The 24,527-nt window shown below is 58.0% G+C and overlaps 1 protein-coding gene across 2 annotated transcripts in view; it reads left to right on the top strand.

Annotated features, from left to right (window-relative positions):
* The window catches only part of LOC147121604 (parkin coregulated gene protein homolog), a 552,244-nt gene that overhangs the window by 285,881 nt on the left and 241,836 nt on the right, over positions 1-24,527 (top strand). Inside the window, exon 3 of one of the 2 annotated variants that reach the window (XM_085981985.1) lies at positions 7,656-7,818. The exons of the other annotated variant lie outside the window; for it this stretch is intronic. Within the exon in view, the coding sequence (XP_085838111.1) occupies positions 7,656-7,818 (163 nt within the window). The remainder of the gene's footprint in view (positions 1-7,655; positions 7,819-24,527) is intronic. 2 annotated transcript variants of the gene reach the window in all.

The following is a 24,527-nucleotide window of genomic DNA, read 5'->3' as shown; positions in this document are numbered from 1 at the left end:
GTTTACCACATTCACCCCTTGTTTAAAATTGAGTCCGGCGGGGTGAAGTGTATTAAAAGTTAGTGTATTGGAGTCTCTCCAGAGGTCTTGTCTGCCGCTGTGATCGGCGTGGCGACGGCAGGGGTAGTGGAGCTTCCGGCGTCGAGTCCTGCGTAGGCTGTGGCACAGGCGTGTTGTCCTCGTAGATGTCGAGCGGGTCGCGGGGCCCAGGCCTGCCGTCTGCTGGGGCTGGATATCGGGTCGTGGGGGGGGGTGGTAGTGAGTAGTGGGTTACTGCGGCCCCCGAGGATGCAAGGTCTCTTATGGAGACTGTGTCCTCCCGCCCGTCCGGGTATGCAATGTAAGCATACTGGGGGTTGGCGTGGAGGAGGTCGACCCTCTCGACCAGGGGGTCCGTTTTATGGGTCCTCACGTGTCTTCTCAGTAGGACCGGCCCTGGGGACGTCAGCCATGGCGGTAGCGATGTCCCCGATGTGGACTTCCTTGGGAAGACAAACATTTTCTCATGAGGGGTGGCGTTAGTGGCAATGCAGAGCAGTGACCGAATAGAGTGGAGCGCATCGGGGAGCACATCCTGCCAGCGGGAGGTTGGAAGGCCCCTAGACTTTAAGGCTAGCAGGGCGGCCTTCCAAACTGTCGCATTTTCTCTTTCCACCTGTCCGTTCCCCCGGGGGTTGTAACTGGTGGTCCTGCTTGTGGCAATACCCCTAGTTAGCAGGTACTGACGGAGTTCGTCGCTCATAAACGATGAGCCCCGGTCGCTATGGATATAGCTGGGGAAACCGAACAGGGTGAAGAGGTCGTTCAGACATTTAATGACCGTGGCACTGGTCATGTCCGGGCAGGGGATGGCGAACGGGAAACGGGAGTACTCATCAATAATATTGAGGAAGTACACATTGCGGTCGGAGGAGGGGAGAGGCCCTTTAAAATCAACGCTCAAGCGCTCGAAGGGGCGAGTGGCTTTTATCAGGTGGGCCCTGTCTGGTCTATAAAAGTGTGGTTTGCACTCAGCGCAGACTTGGCAGTTCCTGGTCATGGTCCTGACCTCCTCAATAGAGTAAGGCAGGTTGCGGGCCTTGATGAAGTGGAAGAACCTGGTGACCCCCGGGTGGCAGAGGTCATTGTGGAGGGCCCGCAGTCTATCGATCTGCGCGCTGGCGCAGGTGCCACGCGATAGCGCATCCGGGGGTTCATTGAGCTTCCCGGGCCGGTACAAGATCTCGTAATTGTAGGTGGAAAGTTCGATTCTCCACCTCAAGATCTTGTCATTTTTGATTTTGCCCCTCTGCTTGTTGTTAAACATGAAAGCAACTGAACGCTGGTCAGTGAGCAGGGTAAATCGTTTTCCGGCCAGGTAGTACCTCCAATGACGCACAGCCTCCACAATCGCCTGGGCCTCCTTCTCAACAGCGGAGTGTCTGGTCTCCGGGCCTTGGAGGGTTCGTGAAAAGAAGGCCACGGGTCTCCCCGCCTGATTGAGGGTAGCGGCCAGGGCAAAGTCGGACGCGTCGCTTTCCACCTGGAAGGGGATGGATTTGTCCACTGCGTGCATGGTGGCTTTGGCAATGTCCTCCTTGATACGGTGGAAGGCTAAGCGGGCCTCTGCCGTCAAGGGAAAAGAGGTGGACTTGATCAGCGGACGGGCCTTGTCCGCATAGTAGGGGACCCACTGGGCGTAATAGGAGAAAAACCCTAGGCACCTCTTCAGGGCCTTGAGGCAGTGGGGCAGTGGGAGTTCCATAAGGGGACGCATCCGGTCGGGGTCGGGGCCGATGACTCCGTGTTCCACAACACAGCCAAGGATGGCGAGGCGGTTTGTGCAGAATATGCACTTCTCCTTGTTATATGTCAGGTTCAGGAGTTGGGCGGTGCGGAGGAATTTTTCGAGGTTTGCATCATGGTCCTGCAAGTCATGGCCGCAGATGGTCACATTGTCCAGATATGGGAAAGTGGCCTGCAACGCATTTTGATCTACCATCCGGTCCATCTCCCTTTGGAAGACGGAGACCCCGTTGGTGACGCCAAAGGGAATGCTAAGGAAGTGATAGAGGCGGCCGTTTGCCTCAAAGGCAGTATACTGGCGGTCCTCAGGGCGGATAGGGAGCTGGTGGTACGCTGATTTCAGGTCAATGGTCGAGAAGACGCGGTACTGCGCGATCTGGTTGACCATATCAGCTATGTGGGGGAGTGGGTAGGCGTCCAGCAGGGTGTAGCGATTTATTGTCTGGCTGTAGTCGATGACCAGGCGCTGCTTCTCGCCGGTCTTAACGACCACAACCTGGGCTCGCCAGGGGCTGGTGCTGCCCTCAATAATCCCTTCCTTCAGGAGCCGCTCCACTTCGGTTTTAATGAAAACCCTGTCCCCGGCACTGTATCGCCTGCTCTTTGTGGTCGCGTCTTGGATGACCGAGTACACTCGGTGGTTCACTTTGGAGGTCAGGACATCCAGTTTGTCCTCGTCCGATTTGATTGCTGCAGAGGCGGTCAGGAATTTTTCGAAACACTTAAGCCAGTGAGTAAACTTGGTGGATGAGTCCGCCTCCCGATGATCTAAGTCCAGGCATGCTGGTGTGAGGATCTTCTCCATTATAAAAATTTTGTTAATAAAATTGATGCGCTATCAATTACTCATAAAAGACTGAGAGTTAAGAGAGTAACTAAAGGCTTTTATTAACAAAAGAATGAAGGTCTGCCTCGAGTGGTCGACCGGTCCAGAATACAAAGGGCTGGGGAGCAGTCACCTTTATACTAGGACTTGTGGGAGGAGTCAGCCGAGGCATGTCCAGGCATGTACACAGTGGAATACAAACAGTGGTTTACCACACTCCTCCCTGACCCAAGATCACTAATGTAAGAAGTCACACAACACCAGGTTATACCCTGTAGTCCAACAGTTTTATTTGAAATCACAAGCTTTCGGAGTGCTGCTAAGGCTAATTATAGTGTCCCATCACTGCCACAACCGAGACCAGCTAACTCAGCACAGAAACAGGAATTGAACCTGGGACCTCCCAAATCAGCATAGCTCAAGTACTCATCTGCCGTATGAGATTTTAGTGTGCAGCAATGATTTGTACAAAATAAAATTTAAGCTTTTTGATTAGAAAATGACTGTAGGATATTCTGAAAGATGTAGTTCGTATTCAGAAAGATAAATCAAATAAAAAGGACAAAGATGGACAGTGATCTCATGTAATCTAATCTGCGTTTGGTGAGTGTATTTATTATAGTGAGTGCTCTGTGTACCCGGTGATGTAATTGTTGAGGTTTCCAGAGATAAGAGTGAGGTTTCCTTATCCATCACACTGATTTACTTTAAGCCCAGAGAGACCTATTTGATTTCATTTATAATTTTGTGGTCTGTATTTTGATCTTTTCAGTGAACCTGGTACATAACTACTTACCCTGCTGATTTCTATAGCGACATTATTGACCGATGCTTTTTTGGTGAAGAGGTGCTGACCTGTGAGTTGGTACACAGGGACGCAGCTGTGCCAGGATGATACACAAAGGGGGAGAAATTCGGTATCACCCCATTTGGGACGAAATTATCGGCCGGGCGCAAAGATTAGCGCTTGGCTCTAATTATCGCCTCCGACAGCAAACTTGTCTTTTATCGCCCCTGGAGGTGATTGGAGCGCTAAATCAGGCGCTACACAACTCTCTTAAGGCGCTAAGGCTGAGGAGCGAGGCGCTACCTCAGAGGGCGGGCGCAGCGCAGGTGCTGTCAGTTAGTGATTGAACACAGACACACTGGCGCCGGTCAGTTCTTAAAGGGGAGGGTCGATCTTGCTCTGCAGCCACACCCTGCCGTTTCCTGCTCTCGCCCCGAACTTGACAATTTCATTCACTTTGCCTCCAATTTCCACCCTTCCCTCACCTTCACATGGTCCATCTCTGACTCTTCCCTTCCCTTCCTCGACTTCTCCGTCTCCATCTCTGGGGATAGGTTATCGACCAATATTCACTACAAGCCCACTGACTCCCACAGCTACCTGGACTACACTTCCTCCCACCCCGCTTCCTGTAAGGACTCTATTCCATTCTCCCAGTTTCTCCGTCTCCGCCGTATCTGCTCTGACGATGCCACCTTCCACACCAGTGCTTCAGACATGTCTTCCTTTTGCCGCAACCGAGGATTCCCCTCTACCTTGGTTGACACTGCCCTCGACCATGTCAGTTCTATCTCCTGCACTTCTGCCCTCACCCCTGCCCCTCCCTCCTGGAACCACGATAGGGTTCCCCTTGGCCTCACCTTTCACCCCACCAGCCTCCACATTCAACGGATCATCCTCCGGCATTTCCACTACCTCCAAAGTGATCCCACCACCAAACACATCTTCCCCTCTCCTCCCCTTTCAGCATTCCGTAGGGACCGCTCCCTCCGAGACACCCTGATCCACTCCTCTATCATCCCTAACAGCCCTTCCCCTTCGCCTGGCACCTCCCCGTGCAAGCGGAGGAGATGTAACACCTGCCCCATACCTCCCCCCTTCCCAATGTCCAGGGCCCCAAACACCCCTTCCAGGTGAAACAGCGATTTACTTGTACTTCTCGCAATCTAGTATACTGTATTCGCTGCTCACGATGCGGTCTCCTCTACATTGGGGAGACCAAACGCAGATTGGGTGACCGCTTTGCGGAACACCTCCGTTCAGTCCGTAATTGTGACCCCGAGCTTCCGGTCGCCTGTCATTTTAATTCACCGCTCCATTCCCACTCGGACCTCACCGTACTTGGCCTCTTGCGTTGTTCCACAGAAGCTCAATGTAAATTCGAGGAACAGCACCTCATCTTCCGATTAGGCACTCTGCAGCCTTCCGGACTCAATATCGAGTTCAACAATTTCAGATCATAACCTCGGCCCCCATTACATTTTTTCCTGTAATTTTTCCACTCCTTTCCCCCCACCCCCCCCGCTTTCCTTTTGTTTCTCTCTCACACCTGGCAGCTATCTCTTGCCCTGCCAGTACACTTCACACCTAATCTCAGCCTATTACCATCTCGTCTAGCTTCGAATACCTTTTATTGTCTCTTTACTTCTTTTGTTTCTTTTAATTCTTTTGTCCGATCGCAGCCCTGCCTTCGATCTGTTTTCTTTTCTTTTTCCAGTTTTGAAGAAGGGTTCGACCCGAAACGTCAACTCAAATTTCTCTCCATGGATGTTGCCTGACCTGCTGAGTTTTTCCAGCATTTTCTGTTGTTATTTCTGCTCAGTGGAGCCTTGAATCTCGGCCTGGGTAGACTTGTGGCTAAATCTAGCAGCCAGACATTATGGAAAGGGCCAGGGAGCGAGCACAGCGCTTCTGCGAGCGGGCTTTGGAGGCTCTGGTTCGCGGGGTGGAGCGCAGAGGATACATCCTGTACCCAGAGAGTGGCAGGAGGTCTTTGCCACGCGAGTACAGAAAAGTGTGGAGGGAGGTGGCTCAGAGAGTGTCCTCAAGCAGCACGGTGCCTAGGACCCATGTGCAATGTAGGAAAAAGTTCAACGACCTCACTCGGGTCATCAGGGTAAGTGCCTTTTTTTCAAAACCTCTTCATCCCTCCATCTCAACCTCACTTTATGGCCAGAGGGTCTTGAAAGCCCCAATGCCCAACACTCATCCAACACCGATAACAACAGAGAATGCTGGAAAAACTCAGCAGGTCAGACAACATCCGTGGAGAGAAATTTGAGTTGACGTTTCGGGTTGAAACCCTTCTTCAAAACTGGAAAGAAAATAAGATCAAAGGCAAAGCTGCGATCGAACAAAAGAAGAAAAGAGACAATAAAAGGTATGCGAAGCCAGATGAGATGGTAATGGGCCCGTGGAGACAAAAGGCAGCTGATGCGCCATCAATTACTCAAAAGACTGAAGTTGAGCGAGTAACAATCAGGCTTTTATTAACTAAAGAATGAAGGTCTTGTCTCGAGTGGTCGACCCGTCCAGAATACTAAGGGACTGGGAGGTAGTCACTTATATACCTGGAATAGTGGGAGGAGTCAGCCGAGGCATGTCCAGACCTGTACCTAGTGGAATACACATACAGACACAGACAGGTATGACAGTGGTTTACCACAGCAGCTGAGATTAGGTGTGAAGTGTACTGGCAGGTAAGAGACAGCTGCCAGGTGAGAGAGAGAAACAAAAGGAAAGGAGGGGGGGAAGGAGGACCCAAAACAAAGGGGTGGAAAAAATTTAAAGGAAAAAAGTAATAGGGGCTGAGGTTATGATCTGAAATTGTTGAACTTGATATTGAGTCCGGAAGGCTGCAAAGTGCCTATTCGGAAGATGAGGTGCTGTTCCTCCAGCTTACGTTGAGCTTCCGTGGAACAATACAAGAGGCCAAGGACGGTGAGGTCCGAGTGGGAATGGAGCAGTGAATTAAAGTGACAGGCGACCGGAAGCTCGGGGTCACCCTTACGGACTGAACGGAGTTGTTCCGCAAAGCGGTCACCCAATCTGCGTTTGGTCTCTCCAGTGTAGAGGAGACCGCATCGTGAGCAGTGAATACAGTATATTAGATTGCAAGAAGTACAAGTAAATCGCTGTTTCACCTGGAAGGGGTGTTTGGGGCCCTGGACAGTGGGAAGGGGGGAGGTATAGGGGCAGGTGTTACATCTCCAGTGCTTGCACGGGAAGGTGCCAGGCGAAGGGGAAGGGCTGTTGGGGGTGATAGAGGAATGGACTAGGGTGTCTCGGAGGGAGCGGTCCCTACGGAATGCTGAAAGGGGAGGGGAGGGGAAGATGTGTTTGGTGGTGGGATCACTTTGGAGGTAGCGGAAATGCCGGAGGATGATCCGTTGAATGTGGAGGCTGGTGGGGTGAAAGGTGAGGACAAGGGGAACCCTATCGTGGTTCCGGGAGGGAGGGGCAGGGGTGAGGGCAGAAGTGCGGGAGATAGAACTGACACGGTCGAGGGCAGTGTCAACCACGGTAGAGGGGAATCCTCGGTTGCGGAAAAAGGAAGACATGTCTGAAGCACTGGTGTGGAAGGTGGCATCGTCGGAGCAGATACGGCGGAGATGGAGAAACTGGGAGAATGGAATAGAGTCCTTACAGGAGGCGGGGTGGGAGGAAGTGTAGTCCAGGTAGCTGTGGGAGTCAGTGGGCTTGTAGTGAATATTGGTCAATAACCTATCCCCAGAGATGGAGACGGAGAAGTCGAGGAAGGGAAGGGAGGAGTCAGAGATGGACCATGTGAAGGTGAGGGAAGGGTGGAAATTGGAGGCAAAGTGAATGAAATTGTCTAGTTCGGGGCGAGAGCAGGAAACGGCACCGATACAGTCATCAATGTATCGGAAAAAGAGGTGAGGGAGGGGACCTAAGTAGGACTGGAACAAAGATTGTTCCACATAGCCCACGAAAAGGCAGGCATAGCTAGGACCCATGCAGGTACCCATAGCAACACCTTTAATTTGGAGGAAATGAGTGGAGTTAAAGGAGAAGTTGTTCAATGTGAGAACAAGCTCAGCCAGGTGGAGGAGGGAGGCCCTTTCATCAAACACACACGCACATTCCACACTTTGCATACAGTAAGGGCTATTCAACCATGGGAGGCATTTCAGGCAAGGTCATGGCTGCATATAGTGAGGGCTATTCAATCATGGGAGGCATTTCAGGCAAGATCACGGCTGCATATTTACTCAGACGTCGTCCTTTTTCTTGCAGGCCAAGCTGTCTCATAATAGGAGACAGCAGCAATGGGCCGGTGGAGGGTGGCCTCACCTTCAAGCCCTCAACGATCTTGAGCAGCGCGTCCACAGGATTGTGGCAAGCCGGGTGATTGGTCCCGTTGCCACTGGAGACGCCGACCCCGTTCTGGACTGCAATGGTAAGGTCATCACCTTTTTGTCCTCTCTCCTTCCACTTGTTCCTCACAACAGCAGCCTTTGACACTTTCAATCCAAATCACTAAATCGCTGCACTCATGCCCCCCTTGCTGCCACCCTGTCCTCATGCTAAAGCCACTCTTGTAACTCCCTGCTTTCAGATGGTGATTCACCAGGTGAGGAGGCGGGCCCTCAAGCTGCCAGTGGGAGTGAAGCTGAAGGCGAGGAGGAAGAGGAAGCTGGACCATCAGTGCTACCCTCTACCGAGGCAGCCCATGTCCATACTGGGGACACGTCTTCCCTGGAGGGGAGCAGGGGGGAATGGTCTGATGAGGGTGAAGCTCCAGGACCCAGCGGGCTGCAGCAACGCGAGGGGGGTAGGGAAGCTCGGGGGCCTTCTCCCCGGAGGTAGAGTATGGCTTCAAGTCCTGCTGCACTGAACGCAGACGAGGAGCGGTTCCTCACTGAAATGAGCGCCCAGGCGGAGCAAAGGCACACTGAGCTCATGGCTGCAGTGGCAAGGATGCCCGAATCCATTGAATCACCGTCAAGGAGTGTGGAGCACTTCGCTGTAGCACAGGTGGTTGCCGCGCAAATGCTAAGTGCTGCAATGCAGTCAGTGGCTGATCTCATGCAGACGCAGATTGAGGCCACGCGAGGACTGACTGCTGCCACCCTCGCTGGATTGGGCAGATTTCCCCGGGGCTCTCACCGCGCCGCAGCAGGCCAGCAATCTGTGCTCCATCAGATTGCTCCGGATGCTTAAGTGCTGCCCCGTGGGAGTGCCAGTGTGTCGGTCGAGCAGGGAGTTGCTGTCCTCTCTCAAGATGACAGCATTCCTGCTGCCACCACTGGCACTTCTCCACTGCAGTTGCCACCACCTGTAGGACAGACTGCTGCTGCCCATGCAGAGTTGGAGCAGTCAGCAGCCGGGCCCTCCAGGCCCAGAGCTGGTCCAGGCCGTCCCTCAAGGGCATCTGCAGTCTCAGTTTCTGACAATCGGCAGCCTTCCCCCAACCTTGCTCCAGCCACTGGGGTCCCATTACAGAGGAGCTGCAGGGTGGGAAGGGGGGAATTTCGCAAGGGAAGCAGATTACCCTCGAAGGGCAAAAAGTAGGAGGTGTGGCAAAATGTTTTTTATTGTTTTATTGAAGGCCGAGGTTCGTGGTCAAATTTTTGTTACTGTTTTGGACATTGTCTCCAGGTTGTGAGAGCCAGTTATGTGAATGACTGCTTTTTTTTGTGTTTCTTTCTATTACTTTGTCATGTGGAAATTAGATACAGTTTGTGAAATAAAGAAGTGTCTGTATTCAAAATGTACATGTTTGGTCTTTGCATTCATTGTTACCTTGACCGGCTTAGGGGTTGCGGGATGGTTTCATTCAGGTTGTTTGAATGGCAGAAGCCATTCCCTCAGAGGGGGCCTAGAAGCGACTTGCTGTGAGCCTTTGACGGACGGCCCTTCCACTTTGTGCCTCCCTTCCGCCTTGGTGCTGCTGATGATCATCCTCCTCATCTTCCTCCTCCTCCTCCTCCTCCTCTGCTGGTGCTCCAATGTCTGGTGGCATTGGCTGGGTCCTGAGGATTGCAAGGTTATGCAGCATGCAGTACACAACAACCAGAATGGTCCAGACAGCGGAACCGTTGCTTGAGCATGCCGATTGTGTGCTCAACGATGTTCCTGGTAGCTTGATGGCTCTCGTTGTATCATAGCTGAGCAGGGGTGCTGGGTGAATGGAGCGGTGTCATCGGCCAGGTGCACAGAGGATATCCCTTGTCCCCGAGAAGCCAACCTCCTGGGTGATGCGGTGCCTGGAAAAGGTCTGCTACAGAAGTCTGGCGTAGGATGAAGGCATCGTGGCTGCTGCCTGGAAAGTGGGCATTGACAGCGAGTATCAGCTGTCTGTGGTCAAAGACCAACTGGACATTTAAGGAATGGAAGCCCTTTCGGTTGCGGAAATCCTTGGCATTCTCTTGCGGCGCCCGCAAAGCCACATGCGTGCAGTCAATGGCGCCCTGCACCATGGGGAAGCCCGCTATCATTGCAAAGCCCGTTGCGCGTTCTTGCTGCTTGGCCGGGGTCATGGGGAAAGAGATGTACTCTCGTCTCCTTTTAAAGAGGGCATTTGTTACCTGGCGGATGCAGCAATGCACCGCGAACTGGGAGATATTGACAATGTCCCCAGTAGCTGATTGAAATGAGCCGGTGGCATAAAAGTTGAGAGCCACTGTTATCTTCACTGCCACTGACAGAGACGTCCTGCTCCTCAGTTGAGGCTGCAGATCTGGCTGAAGCAGGTGGCAGAGCTCAGTGACCACCTCCTTGCTGAATCACAGCCTTCGCAAACAGTGCTCCTCAGACATATTAGCGTAGGAGAACTGTTGGTGAAAAACCCTGGGAGGGTAAGGTCTCCTGTACCGAGGCCTGTTGGCCCTCCTCCGTCTGGCCATGATTGCCACTCTCTCTCTGCGTCTCTGTGCCCTCCGAATGTGATGGAGAAGGACGACATTCCCATTCATTGAAGCCCCCATTCTGGGCAATCAAAGTTATAAAGGTCAAAAAGCAAAGTACCTGCAAAGTTATGGTCAGAAGCCAAAACTACCTCAGACAGCGTTGACTCAATGCAGAAGTCTCTCTTTGTCTCTCTGCAAATCTCGCTCTCTCTCAGAACGAGTGGTGCAAAAATGGCTACCACACAAAAGCCAGGAAGAGGCCCCCTTTAAATAGCGCCCCCCCCCCCAGCCCCACAGCGACTGGGAAGCGTTCCAGTCAACCTGTTGTTGGTAGTGCCAGGCGGAAAGGAGGGGGGCGCCACTGAATTTCTGGTCCGGGGTGCCCCAATGGCGTTGCACTCTCAAATGACGTCAAGATCTGCGTGCGCAGGAGATCGGGCGGTATTGTTTAGCGCCGCCGCAAAATGTCCGGTCAATTTCGTGAGAGGCGCAGATATCGCCGCGCCCGGGCGCTAGTTGGTTTGTGCCCCACTTAGCGCCCTCTTAAGGCACTAACGGGTGGCGCTACCAACTGAATTTTCCCCCCCAAAATGTCAAAGTAGGCAAGGCAAACTCAAAACCAGCATCGGAACAAGCAGACTGTAGAGACTCTCACTGCTATCAATAATCCCGATAGCAAGTTGGTTTTCTGTTGGATTTTTTCCTGATAAATGCAGTTAAGGAACATCAAGGTCAAAAATGTATTACAGTTGTCTATGGTAGTGCAAAGCTGCTTGGCTTTTGTGAAGCTAAAGCCATACATGGCTGTAATTTGTAGCATGGCTTACTGGATCATTTAGAATATAGAAAACCAGGACTTTATGCTTGGGGAAGTTTGTGTTTCCTTTCACATTCAAAACTCTGTTCATAATGAAGCTTTAATTGTTAGATAGATGGTCCTTTAAAAATAACTGTAGACTATGGGTTGCATCAAAGGTTACTATTCCTCCAATATTTTATAGCTTAGTAGATACATTTTCTGAGTAATTTCTTCATTCCTGATGGACTAATTGAAGGTTTATATTGTAAAGTCGTAAATGAAGGGACCATCTCAAAGGCAGACTCCAGGGAACTACAGCTGTAATTAAATAGATGCTAGTCTGACTGAGGATTGTAACAAATAGGAATGGAAACATTTCATTGGAATTAGTTGGTCTCGTTGATTGGCAATCTTAAAATCTACATGTTCACTAAAGTTACTATGTTTGATGTAGTTCAGGAAACCAGACGAGCTTCAAATACCATCAAAAGCTTAGCTCATTTAGATAGAAAATAATCAGTGACCTCTGCTGAGTTGGCAGGTTTTTCCAAATTTGTTTTAAATTTGAATTTAGCAGTGATTTCTGGACCAATTTGAGTTTGCAGTTTTACTGATGTAGAAATAATATTCTCAGCGAACTAAATAATGATGTTACAGTGAACTGGTTAAGTAATGTCAGCCACAAGGCTAAAAAATAAAGGTTAAAGCACTTTGGGCAAATGAACTTCACTATTTGTGTTATTTGAGATTAAATTGGTTCCATTTACCAGTTGGCACAACACATAGTGCTCCAACACACTAACCTATTGAGTGGTGAGATTGGGACTGTTCCCATAGTTTCCCCCTTCCTTACTGAAATCAGAGGCCAGATGCAAAGCTGAGACATACAGAGTAGAAGCCCAGAGGTTCAATTTCTGGTTTATGCTCAGTTAGCTGATCTCAGCTTCTAAGCATTGTGTGTGTGTGTGTGTGGGTCGGGTTGTGTGTGTGTGGGTCGGGGGTGTCTGTGTGTGTGGGTCGGGATGTGTGTGTGTGGGTCGGGGACGGGGGTGAGTGTGTGTGTGTGGGTCGGGGTGTGTGTGTGGGTCGGTGTGTGTCTGTGTGTGGGTTGGTGTGTGTGTGTGTGTGTGTGGGTCGGGGTGTGTGTGTGGGTCGGTGTGTGTGTGTGTGGGTCGGGGTGTGTGTGTGTGGGTCGGGGTGTGTGTGTGTGGGTCGGGGTGTGTGTGTGTGTGGGTCGGGGTGTGTGAGTGTGTGGGTCGGGGTGCGTGTGTGTGGGTCGGGGTGTGTGTGTGTGGGTCAGGGTGTGTGTGTGTGTGTGTGCGTCGGTGTGTGTCTGTGGGTTGGTGTGTGTGTGTGTGTGTGGGTCGGGGTGTGTGTATGTGTGTGTGTGTCAGGGTGTGTGTGTGGGTCGGTGTGTGTGTGTGTGTCTGTCTGTGTCAGGGTGTGTGTGTGTGTGGGTCGGGGTGTGTGTGTCTGTGTGGGTCGGGTGGGTGTGTGTGTGTGGGTCGGGGTGTGTGTGTGTGGGTCGGGGTGTGTGTGTGTGGGCCGGGGTGTGTGTGTGTGGGTCGGGGTGTGCGTGTGTGGGTCGGGGTGTGTGTGTGGGTCGGGGTGTGTGTGTGTGGGTCGGGGTGTGTGTGTGTGTGGGTTGGGGTGTGTGTGTGTGGGTCGGGGTGCGTGTGTGTGGGTCGGGGTGTGTGTGTGGGGGTCGGGGTGTGTGCGTGTGTGGGTCGGGGTGTGTGTGTGTGTGGGTCGGGGTGTGTGTGTGTGGGTTGGGGTGTGTGTGTGTGGGTCGGGGTGTGTGTGTGTTTGTGTCGGGGTGTGTGTGTGTGGGTCGGGGTGTGTGTGTGTGGGTCGGGGTGTGTGTGTGTGTGTGTGGGTCGGGGTGTGCGTGTGTGGGTCGGGGTGTGTGTGTGGGTCGGGGTGTGTGTGTGTGTGGGTCGGGGTGTGTGTGTGTTTGTGTCGGGGTGTGTGTGTGTTTGTGTCGGGGTGTGTGTGTGTGGGTCGGGGTGTGTGTGTGTGGGTCGGGGTGTGTGTGTGTGTGTGGGTCGGGGTGTGCGTGTGTGGGTCGGGGTGTGTGTGTGGGTCGGGGTGTGTGTGTGTGTGGGTCGGGGTGTGTGTGTGTGGGTCGGGGGGGGTGTGTGTGTGGGTCGGGGTGTGTGTGTGGGTCGGGGAGTGTGTGTGTGGGTCGGGGTGTGTGTGTGTGCGTGGGTCGGGGTGTGTGTGTGTGGGTCGGGGTGTGTGTGTGGGTTGGGGTGTGTGTGTGTGTGGGTCGGGGTGTGTGTGTGTGGGTCGGGGGGGTGTGTGTGTGGGTCGGGGTGTGTGTGTGGGTCGGGGAGTGTGTGTGTGGGTCGGGGTGTGTGTGTGTGGGTCGGGGGGTGTGTGTGTGTGGGTCGGGGTGTGTGTGTGGGTCGGGGAGTGTGTGTGAGTCGGGGTGTGTGAGTGTGGGTCGGGGTGTGTGTGTGTGTGGGTCGGGGTGTCTGTGTGTGGTTCGGGGTGTGTGTGTGTGTGGGTCGGGGTGTGTGTGTGCGTCGGGGTGTGTGTGTGTGGGTCGGTGTGTGTGTGTGTGTGGGTCGGGGTGTGTGTGTGTGTGGGTCGGGGTGTGTGTGTGTGGGTCGCGGTGTGTGTGTGTGGGTCGGGGTGTGTGTGTGTGGGTCGGGGTGTGTGTGTGGGTCGGGGTGTGTGTGTGGGGGTCGGGGTGTGTGTGTGTGGGTCGGGGTGTGTGTGTGGGTCGGGGTGTGTGTGTGTGGGTCGCGGTGTGTGTGTGTGGGTCGGGGTGTGTGTGTGTGGGTCGGGGTGTGTGTGTGGGTCGGGGTGTGTGTGTGGGGGTCGGGGTGTGTGTGTGTGGGTCGGGGTGTGTGTGTGGGTCGGGGTGTGTGTGGGTCGGCGGGTGTGTGTGTGGGTCGGGGTGTGTGTGTGTGTGGGTCGGGGTGTGTGTGTGTGTGGGTCGGGGTGTGTGTGTGTGGGTCGGGGTGTGTGTGTGGGTCGGGGTGTGTGTGTGTGTGGGTCGGGGTGTATGTGTGGGGGTCGGGGTGTGTGTGTGTGGGTCGGGGTGTGTGTGTGGGTCGTGGTGTGTGTGGTTCGGGGGGTGTGTGTGTGGGTCGGGGTGTGTGTGTGTGTGGGTCGGGGTGTGTGTGCGTGGGTCGGGGTGTGTGTGTGTGGGTCGGGGTGTGTGTGTGTGGGTCGGGGGGTGTGTGTGTGTGGGTCGGGGTGTGTGTGTGTGGGTCGGGGTGTGTGTGTGTGGGTCGGGGTGTGTGTGTGTGGGTCGGGGAGTGTGCGTGTGGGTCGGGGTGTGTGTGTGTGGGTCGGGGTGTGTGTGTGTGTGTTCGTCGGGGTGTGTCTGTGTGGGTCGGGGTGTGTGTGTGTGTGGGACGGGGTGTGTGTGTCTGTGGGTCGGGGTGTGTGTGTGTGGGTCGGTGTGTGTGTGTGCGTCGCGGGTTGTGTGTGTGTGGGTCGGGGTGTGTGTGTCGGTCGGGGTGTGTGTGTGTGGGTCGGGGTGTGTGTGTGTGGGTCGGGGTGTGTGTGTGGGTCGGGGTGTGTGTGTGTGGGTCGCGGTGTGTGTGGGTCAGCGTGTGTGTGTGTGGTTCGGGTTGTGTGTGTGTGTGGGTCGGTGCGTGTGTGTGTGGGTCGGGGTGTGTGTGTGTGGGTCGGGGTGTGTGTGGGTCGGGGTCGGGGGGTGTGTGTGTGGGTCGGGGTGTGTGTGTGTGGGTCGGGGTGTGTGTGTGGGTCGGGGTGTGTGTGTGTGGGTCGGGGTGTGTGTGTGTGGGTCAGGGTGTGTGTGTGGGTCGGGGTGTGTGTGTGTGGGTCGGGGTGTGTGTGTGTGGGTCGGGGTGTGTGTGTGTGGGTCGGGGTGTGTGTATGTGTGGGTCGGGGTGTGTGTGTGTGGGTCGGGGTGTGTGTGTGTGGGTCGGGGTGTGTGTGTGTGTGTGCGGGTCGGGGTGTGTGTGTGTGGGTCGGGGTGTGTGTGTGTGGTTCGGGGTGTGTGTGTGTGGGTCGGGGTGTGTGTGTGTGGGTCGGGGTGTGTGTGTGTGGGTCGGGGTGTGTGTGTGTGGTTCGGGGTGTGTGTGTGTGGGTCGGGGTGTGTGTGTGTGGGTCGGGGTGTGTGTGTGTGGGTCGGGGTGTGTGTGTGTGGGTCGGGGTGTGTGTGTGTGGGTCGGGGTGTGTGTGTGTGGGTCGGGGTGTGTGTGTGTGGGTCGGGGTGTGTGTGTATGGGTCGGGGTGTGTGTGTGGGTCGGGGTGTGTGTATGTGTGGGTCGGTGTGTGTGTGTGGGTCGGGGTGTGTGTGTGTAGGTCGGGGTGTGTGTGTGGGTCGGGGTGTGTGCGTGTGGGTCGGGGTGTGTGTGTGTGGGTCGGGGTGTGTGTGTGTGTGTTCGTCGGGGTGTGTGTGTGTGGGTCGGGGTGTGTGCGTGTGTGGGTCGGGGTGTGTGTGTGTGTGGGTCGGGGTGTGTGTGTGTGGGTCGGGGTGTGTGTGTGTGGGTCGGGGTGTGTGTGTGGGGGTCGGGGTGTGTGCGTGTGTGGGTCGGGGTGTGTGTGTGTGTGGGTCGGGGTGTGTGTGTGTGGGTCGGGGTGTGTGTGTGTGGGTCGGGGTGTGTGTGTGTTTGTGTCGGGGTGTGTGTGTGTGGGTCGGGGTGTGTGAGTGTGGGTCGGGGTGTGTGTGTGTGTGTGTGGGTCGGGGTGTGCGTGTGTGGGTCGGGGTGTGTGTGTGTGTGGGTCGGGGTGTGTGTGTGTGGGTCGGGGTGTGCGTGTGTGGGTCGGGGTGTGTGTGTGGGTCGGGGTGTGTGTGTGGGTCGGGGTGTGTGTGTGTGTGTGGGTCGGGGTGTGTGTGTGTGGGTCGGGGTGTGCGTGTGTGGGTCGGGGTGTGTGTGTGTGGGTCGGGGTGTGTGTGTGTGTGGGTCGGGGTGTGTGTGTGGGTCGGGGGGTGTGTGTGTGTGGGTCGGGGTGTGTGTGTGTGGGTCGGGGTGTGTGTGTGTGGGTCGGGGTGTGTGTGTGTGGATCGGGGGTGTGTGTGTCTGGGTCGGGGTGTGTGTGTGGGTCGGGGTGTGTGTGCGTGGGTCGGGGAGTGTGTGTGGGGGTCGGGGTGTGTGTGTGGGGGTCGGGGTGTGTGTGTGTGGGTCGGGGTGTGTGTGTGTGGGTCGGGGTGTGTGTGTGTGGGTCGGGGTGTGTGTGTGTGGGTCGGGGTGTGTGTGTGTGGGTCGGGGTGTGTGTGTGTGGGTCGGGGTGTGTGTGTGTTGGTCGGGGGGTGTGTGTGGGTCGGGGTGTGTGTGTGGGACGGGGGGTGTGTGTGTTGGTCGGGGTGTGTGTGTGTGGGTCGGGGTGTGTGTGTGGGTCGGGGTGTGTGTGTGGGTCGGGGTGTGTGTGTGGGTCGGGGTGTGTGTGTGGGGGTCGGGGTGTGTGTGTGTGGGTCGGGGTGTGTGTGTGTGTGGGTCGGGGTGTGTGTGTGGTTCGGGGAGTGTGTGGGTCGGGGGGTGTGTGTGGGTCGGGGTGTGTGTGTGTGGGTCGGGGTGTGTGTGTGTGTGGGTCGGGGTGTGTGTGTGTGGGTCGGGGTGTGTGTGTGTGGGTCGGGGTGTGTGTGTGTGGGTCGGGGTGTGTGTGTGTGTGTGCGGGTCGGGGTGTGTGTGTGTGGGTCGGGTGGTGTGTGTGTGTGGGTCGGGTTGTGTGTGTGTGTGGGTCGGGGTGTGTGTGTGTGGGTCGGGGTGTGTGTGTGGGTCGGGGTGTGTGTGTGTGGGTCGGTGTGTGTGTGTGTGGGTCGGGGTGTGTGTGTGTGTGGGTCGGGGTGTGTGTGTGTGGGTCGGGGTGTGTGTGTGTGGGTCGGGGTGTGTCTGTGTGTGGGTCGGGGTGTGTGTGTGTGGGTCGGGGTGTGTGTGTGTGGGTCGGGGTGTGTGTGTGTGGGTCGGGGTGTGTGTGTTTGGGTCTGGGGTGTGTGGGTGTGGGTCGGGGGGTGTGTGTGTGGGTCGGCGTGTGTATATGTGTGGGTCGGGGCGTGTGTATGTGTGTGGGTCGGGGTGTGTGTGTGTGGGTCGGGGTGTGTGTGTGTGGGTCGGGGTGTGTGTATGTGGGTCAGGGGGTGTGTGTGTGTGGGTCGGGGTGTGTGTGTGTGGGTCGGGGTGTGTGTGTGTGGGTCGGGGTGTGTGTGTGTGTGGGTCGGGGTGTGTGTGTGGGTTGGGGTGTGTGTGTGTGTGGGTCGGGGTGTGTGTGTGTGTGGGTCGGGGTGTGTGTGTGTGTGGGTCGGGGTGTGTGTGTGGGTCGGGGTGTGTGTGTGTGGGTCGGGGTGTGTGTGTGTGGGTCGGGGTGTGTGTGTGTGGGTCGGAGTGTGTGTGTGTGGGTCGGGGTGTGTGTGTGTGTGGGTCGGGGTGTGTGTATGTGTGGGTCGGGGTGTGTGTGTGTGGGTCGGGGTGTGTGTGTGTGAGTCGGGGTGTGTGTGTGTGTGGGTCGGTGTGTGTGTGTGTGTGGGTCGGGGTGTGTGTGTGTGGGTCGGGGTGTGTGTGTGTGGGTCGGGGTGTGTGTGTGTGGGTCGGGGTGTGTGTGTGTGGGTCGGGGTGTGTGTGTGTGGGTCGGGGTGTGTGTGTGTGGGTCGGGGTGTGTGTGTGTGGGTCGGGGTGTGTGTGTGTGTGTCGGGGGTTGTGTGTGTGTGGGTCGGGTGTGTGTGTGTGGGTCGGGGTGTGTGTGTGTGGGTCGGGGTGTGTGTGTGTGTGGGTCGGGGTGTGTGTGTGTGGGTCGGGGTGTGTGTGTGTGGGTCGGGGTGTGTGTGTGTGTGGGTCGGGGTGTGTGTGTGTGGGTCGGGGTGTGTGTGTGTGGGTCGGGGTGTGTGTGTGTGGGTCGGGGTGTGTGTGTGTGGGGGTCGGGGGGTGTGTGTGTGGGTCGGGGTGTGTGTGTGTGGGTTCGGGGTGTGTGTGTGGGTCGGGGTGTGTGTGGGTCGCGGTGTGTGTGTGTGGGTCGGGGCGTGTGTGTGTGTGTGGGTCGGGGTGTGTGTGTGTGGGTCGGGGTGTTTGTGTGTGGGTCGGGGTGTGTGTGTGTGGGTCGGGGTGTGTGTGTGTGTGGGTCGGTGTGTGTGTGTGTGGGTCGGGGTGTGTGTGTGTGGGTCGGGGTGTGTGTGTGTGGGTCGGTGTGTGTGTGTGTGGGTCGGGGTGTGTATGTGTGGGTCGGGGTGTGTGTGTGTGGGTCGGTGTGTGTGTGTGTGGGTCGGGGTGTGTGTGTGTGGGTCGGGGTGTGTGTGTGTGGGTCGGGGTGTGTGTGTGTGGGTCGGGGTGTGTGTGTGTGGGTCGGTGTGTGTGTGTGTGGGTCGGGGTGTGTATGTGTGGGTCGGGGTGTGTGTGTGTGGGTCGGGGTGTGTGTGTGTGGGTCGGGGTGTGTGTGTGTGGGTCGGGGTGTGTGTGTGGGTCGTGGTGTGTGTGTGTGTGGATCGGGGGTGTGTGTGTGTGGGTCGGTGTGTGTGTGTGTGTGGGTCGGGGTGTGTGTATGTGTGGGTCGGGGTGTGTGTGTGTGGGTCGGGGTGTGTGTGTGTGAGTCGGGGTGTGTGTGTGTGTGGGTCGGTGTGTGTGGGTCGGGGTGTGTGTGTGTGTGGGTCGGGGTGTGTGTGTGTGGGTCGGGGTGTGTGTGTGTGGGTCGGGGTGTGTGTGTGTGAGTCGGGGTGTGTGTGTGTGTGGGTCGGTGTGTGTGTGTGTGTGGGTCGGGGTGTGTGTGTGTGTGGGTCGGGGTGTGTGTGTGGGTCGGGGTGTGTGTGTGTGGGTCGGGGTGTGTGTGTGTGTGGGTCGGGGTGTGTGTGTGTGGGTCAGGGTGTGTGTGTGTGGGTCGGGGGTGTGTGTGTGTGGGTCGGGGTGTGTGTGTGTGTGGGTCGGGGTGTGTGTGTGTGGGTCGGGGTGTGTGTGTGTGGTCGGGGTGTGTGTGTGTGTGGGTCGGTGTGTGTGTGTGTGTGGGTCGGGGTGTGTGTGTGTGTGGGTCGGGGTGTGTGTGTGGGTCGGGGTGTGTGTGTGTGGGTCGGGGTGTGTGTGTGTGTGGGTCGGGGTGTGTGTGTGTGGGTCGGGGTGTGTGTGTGTGGGTCGGGGGTTGTGTGTGTGTGGGTCGGGGTGTGTGTGTGTGGGTCGGGGTGTGTGTGTGTGGGTCGGGGTGTGTGTGTGTGGGTCGGGGTGTGTGTGTGTGTGGGTCGGGGGGTGTGTGTGTGGGTCGGGGTGTGTGTGTGTGGGTCGGGGTGTGTGTGTGGGTCGGGGTGTGTGTGTGGGTCGGGGTGTGTGTGTGTGGGTCGGGGTGTGTGTGTGTGTGTGGGTCGGGGTGTGTGTGTGTGGGTCGGGGTGTGTGTGTGTGGGTCGGGGTGTGTGTGTGTGGGTCGGGGTGTGTGTGTGTGGGTCGGGGGGTGTGTGTGTGTGGGTCGGGGTGTGTGTGTGTGGGTCGGGGTGTGTGTGTGTGGGTCGGGTGTGTGTGTGTGTGGGTCGGGTGTGTGTGTGTGTGGGTCGGGGTGTGTGTGTGTGGGTCGGGGTGTGTGTGTGTGGGTCGGGGTGTGTGTGTGTGGGTCGGGGTGTGTGTGTGTGGGTCGGGGTGTGTGTGTGTGGGTCGGGGTGTGTGTGTGTGGGTCGGGGTGTGTGTGTGGGTCGGGTGTGTGTGTGTGTGGTCGGGGGTGTGTGTGTGTGGGTCGGTGTGTGTGTGTGTGTGGGTCGGGGTGTGTGTGTGTGGGTCGGGTGTGTGTGTGTGTGGGTCGGGGGTGTGTGTGTGTGGGTCGGGGTGTGTGTGTGTGTGGGTCGGGGTGTGTGTGTGTGGGTCGGGGTGTGTGTGTGTGGGTCGGGGGTGTGTGTGTGTGGGTCGGGGTGTGTGTGTGTGGGTCGGGGTGTGTGTGTGTGTGGGTCGGGGTGTGTGTGTGTGGGTCGGGGTGTGTGTGTGTGGTCGGGGTGTGTGTGTGTGTGGGTCGGGGTGTGTGTGTGTGTGGGTCGGTGTGTGTGTGTGTGGGTCGGGGTGTGTGTGTGTGGGTCGGGGTGTGTGTGTGGGTCGGGGTGTGTGTGTGTGGGTCGGGGTGTGTGTGTGTGGGTCGGGGTGTGTGTGTGTGGGTCGGGGTGTGTGTGTGTGTGTGCGGGTCGGGGTGTGTGTGTGTGGGTCGGGGTGTGTGTGTGTGGGTCGGGGTGTGTGTGTGTGGGTCGGGGTGTGTGTGTGTGGGTCGGGGTGTGTGTGTGTGGGTCGGGGTGTGTGTGTGTGGGTCGGGGTGTGTGTGTGTGGGTCGGGGTGTGTGTGTGTGGGTCGGGGTGTGTGTGTGTGGGTCGGGGTGTGTGTGTGTGGGTCGGGGTGTGTGTGTGTGGGTCGGGGTGTGTGTGTGTGGGTCGGGGTGTGTGTGTGTGGGTCGGGGTGTGTGTGTGTGGGTCGGGTGTGTGTGTGTGGGTCGGGGTGTGTGTGTGTGTGGGTCGGGTGTGTGTGTGTGGGTCGGGGTGTGTGTGTGTGGGTCGGGGTGTGTGTGTGGGTCGGGGTGTGTGTGTGTGGGTCGGGGTGTGTGTGTGTGGGTCGGGGTGTGTGTGTGTGTGTCGTCGGGGTGTGTGTGTGTGGGTCGGGGTGTGTGCGTGTGTGGGTCGGGGTGTGTGTGTGTGGGTCGGGGTGTGTGTGTGTGGGTCGGGGTGTGTGTGTGTGGGTCGGGGTGTGTGTGTGTGGGGTCGGGGTGTGTGGTGTGTGGGTCGGGGTGTGTGTGTGTGGGTCGGGGTGTGTGTGTGTGGGTCGGGGTGTGTGTGTGTGGGTCGGGGTGTGTGTGTGTTTGTGTCGGGGTGTGTGTGTGTGGGTCGGGGTGTGTGTGTGTGGGTCGGGGTGTGTGTGTGCGTGTGTGGGTCGGGGTGTGTGTGTGTGGGTCGGGGTGTGTGTGTGTGTGGGTCGGGGTGTGTGTGTGTGGGTCGGGGTGTGTGTGTGTGGGTCGGGGTGTGTGTGTGGGTCGGGGTGTGTGTGTGGGTCGGGGTGTGTGTGTGTGGGTCGGGGTGTGTGTGTGTGGGTCGGGGTGTGTGTGTGTGGGTCGGGGTGTGTGTGTGTGGGTCGGGGTGTGTGTGTGTGGGTCGGGGTGTGTGTGTGTGTGGGTCGGGGTGTGTGTGTGTGGGTCGGGGGTGTGTGTGTGTGGGTCGGGGTGTGTGTGTGTGGGTCGGGGTGTGTGTGTGTGGGTCGGGGTGTGTGTGTGTGGGTCGGGGGTGTGTGTGTGTGGGTCGGGGTGTGTGTGTGGGTCGGGGTGTGTGTGTGTGGGTCGGGGTGTGTGTGTGTGGGGTCGGGGTGTGTGTGTGTGGGTCGGGGTGTGTGTGTGTGGGTCGGGGTGTGTGTGTGTGGGTCGGGGTGTGTGTGTGTGGGTCGGGGTGTGTGTGTGTGGGTCGGGGTGTGTGTGTGTGTGGGTCGGGGTGTGTGTGTGTGGGTCGGGGTGTGTGTGTGGGTCGGGGTGTGTGTGTGTGGGTCGGGTGTGTGTGTGTGTGGGTCGGGGTGTGTGTGTGTGTGGGTCGGGGTGTGTGTGTGTGGGTCGGGGTGTGTGTGTGTGGGTCGGGGTGTGTGTGTGTGTGGGTCGGGGTGTGTGTGTGTGGGTCGGGGTGTGTGTGTGTGGGTCGGGGTGTGTGTGTGTGGGTCGGGGTGTGTGTGTGTGGGTCGGGGTGTGTGTGTGTGGGTCGGGGTGTGTGTGTGTGGGTCGGGGTGTGTGTGTGTGGGTCGGGGTGTGTGTGTGTGTGGGTCGGGGTGTGTGTGTGTGGGTCGGGGTGTGTGTGTGTGGGTCGGGGTGTGTGTGTGTGGGTCGGGGTGTGTGTGTGTGTGTCGGGTCGGGGTGTGTGTGTGTGGGTCGGGTGGTGTGTGTGTGTGGGTCGGGGTGTGTGTGTGTGTGGGTCGGGGTGTGTGTGTGTGGGTCGGGGTGTGTGTGTGTGGGTCGGGGGTGTGTGTGTGTGGGTCGGTGTGTGTGTGTGTGGGTCGGGGTGTGTGTGTGTGTGGGTCGGGGTGTGTGTGTGTGGGTCGGGGTGTGTGTGTGTGGGTCGGGGTGTGTGTGTGTGGGTCGGGGTGTGTGTGTGTGGGTCGGGGTGTGTGTGTGTGGGTCGGGGTGTGTGTGTGTGGGTCGGGGTGTGTGTGTGTGGGTCGGGGTGTGTGTGTGTGGGTCGGGGTGTGTGTGTGTGGGTCGGGGTGTGTGTGTGTGGGTCGGGGGTGTGTGTGTGTGGGTCGGGGTGTGTGTGTGTGGGTCGGGGTGTGTGTGTGTGGGTCGGGGTGTGTGTGTGTGGGTCGGGGGTGTGTGTGTGTGGGTCGGGGTGTGTGTGTGTGGGTCGGGGGGTGTGTGTGTGGGTCGGGTGTGTGTGTGTGTGGGTCGGGGTGTGTGTGTGGGTTCGGGGTGTGTGTGTGTGTGGGTCGGGGTGTGTGTGTGTGTGGGTCGGGGTGTGTGTGTGTGGGTCGGGGTGTGTGTGTGTGGGTCGGGGTGTGTGTGTGTGGGTCGGGGTGTGTGTGTGTGGGTCGGGGTGTGTGTGTGTGGGTCGGGGTGTGTGTGTGTGTGGGTCGGGGTGTGTGTGTGTGTGGGTCGGGGTGTGTGTGTGTGGGTCGGGGTGTGTGTGTGTGGGTCGGGGTGTGTGTGTGTGTGGGTCGGGGTGTGTGTGTGTGTGGGTCGGGGTGTGTGTGTGTGGGTCGGGGTGTGTGTGTGTGGGTCGGGGTGTGTGTGTGTGGGTCGGGGTGTGTGTGTGTGGGTCGGGGTGTGTGTGTGTGTGGGTCGGGGTGTGTGTGTGTGGGTCGGGGTGTGTGTGTGTGGGTCGGGGTGTGTGTGTGTGGGTCGGGGTGTGTGTGTGTGGGTCGGGGTGTGTGTGTGGGTCGGGTGTGTGTGTGTGGGTCGGGGTGTGTGTGTGTGTGGGTCGGGGTGTGTGTGTGTGGGTCGGGGTGTGTGTGTGTGGGTCGGGGTGTGTGTGTGTGTGGGTCGGGGTGTGTGTGTGTGGGTCGGGGTGTGTGTGTGTGGGTCGGGGTGTGTGTGTGTGGGTCGGGGTGTGTGTGTGTGTGGGTCGGGGTTGTGTGTGTGTGGGTCGGGGTGTGTGTGTGTGGGTCGGGGTGTGTGTGTGGGTCGGGGTGTGTGTGTGTGGGTCGGGGTGTGTGTGTGTGGGTCGGGGTGTGTGTGTGTGTGGGTCGGGGTGTGTGTGTGTGGGTCGGGGTGTGTGTGTGTGGGTCGGGGTGTGTGTGTGTGGGTCGGGGTGTGTGTGTGTGTGGGTCGGGTGTGTGTGTGTGTGGGTCGGGGTGTGTGTGTGTGGGTCGGGGTGTGTGTGTGTGGGTCGGGGTGTGTGTGTGTGGGTCGGGGTGTGTGTGTGTGGGTCGGGGTGTGTGTGTGTGGGTCGGGGTGTGTGTGTGGGTCGGGGTGTGTGTGTGTGGGTCGGGGTGTGTGTGTGTGTGGGTCGGGGTGTGTGTGTGTGTGGGTCGGGGTGTGTGTGTGTGTGGGTCGGGGTGTGTGTGTGTGGGTCGGGGTGTGTGTGTGTGGGTCGGGGTGTGTGTGTGTGGGTCGGGGTGTGTGTGTGTGGGTCGGGGTGTGTGTGTGTGTGGGTCGGGGGTGTGTGTGTGTGGGTCGGGGTGTGTGTGTGTGGGTCGGGGTGTGTGTGTGTGGGTCGGGGTGTGTGTGTGTGTGGGTCGGGGTGTGTGTGTGTGGGTCGGGGTGTGTGTGTGTGTGGGTCGGGGTGTGTGTGTGTGGGTCGGGGTGTGTGTGTGTGGGTCGGGGTGTGTGTGTGTGGGTCGGGGTGTGTGTGTGTGGGTCGGGTGTGTGTGTGTGGGTCGGGGGTGTGTGTGTGTGGGTCGGGGTGTGTGTGTGTGGGTCGGGGTGTGTGTGTGTGGGTCGGGGTGTGTGTGTGTGGGTCGGGGTGTGTGTGTGTGGGTCGGGGTGTGTGTGTGGGTCGGGGTGTGTGTGTGTGGGTCGGGGTGTGTGTGTGTGGGTCGGGGTGTGTGTGTGTGGGTCGGGGTGTGTGTGTGTGGGTCGGGGTGTGTGTGTGTGGGTCGGGTGTGTGTGTGTGTGGGTCGGGGTGTGTGTGTGTGTGGGTCGGGGGTGTGTGTGTGGGTCGGGGTGTGTGTGTGTGGGTCGGGGTGTGTGTGTGTGTGGGTCGGGGTGTGTGTGTGTGGGTCGGGGTGTGTGTGTGTGGGTCGGGGGTGTGTGTGTGTGTGGGTCGGGGTGTGTGTGTGTGGGTCGGGGTGTGTGTGTGTGGGTCGGGGTGTGTGTGTGTGGGTCGGGGTGTGTGTGTGTGTGGGTCGGGGTGTGTGTGTGTGGGTCGGGGTGTGTGTGTGTGGGTCGGGGTGTGTGTGTGTGGGTCGGGGTGTGTGTGTGGGTCGGGGTGTGTGTGTGTGGGTCGGGGTGTGTGTGTGTGTGGGTCGGGGTGTGTGTGTGTGGGTCGGGGTGTGTGTGTGTGGGTCGGGGGTGTGTGTGTGTGGGTCGGGGTGTGTGTGTGTGGGTCGGGGTGTGTGTGTGTGGGTCGGGGGTGTGTGTGTGTGGGTCGGGGTGTGTGTGTGTGGGTCGGTGTGTGTGTGTGTGGGTCGGTG

This window comes from Somniosus microcephalus, chromosome 3, assembly GCF_052327205.1.
Source record: "Somniosus microcephalus isolate GS21.2 chromosome 3, FLI_Smic_1.0, whole genome shotgun sequence".
NCBI classification, from domain to species: domain Eukaryota; kingdom Metazoa; phylum Chordata; class Chondrichthyes; order Squaliformes; family Somniosidae; genus Somniosus; species Somniosus microcephalus.
Note: the sequence above shows the minus strand (reverse complement) of the source record. Positions and strands in the feature narration are given on the sequence as shown.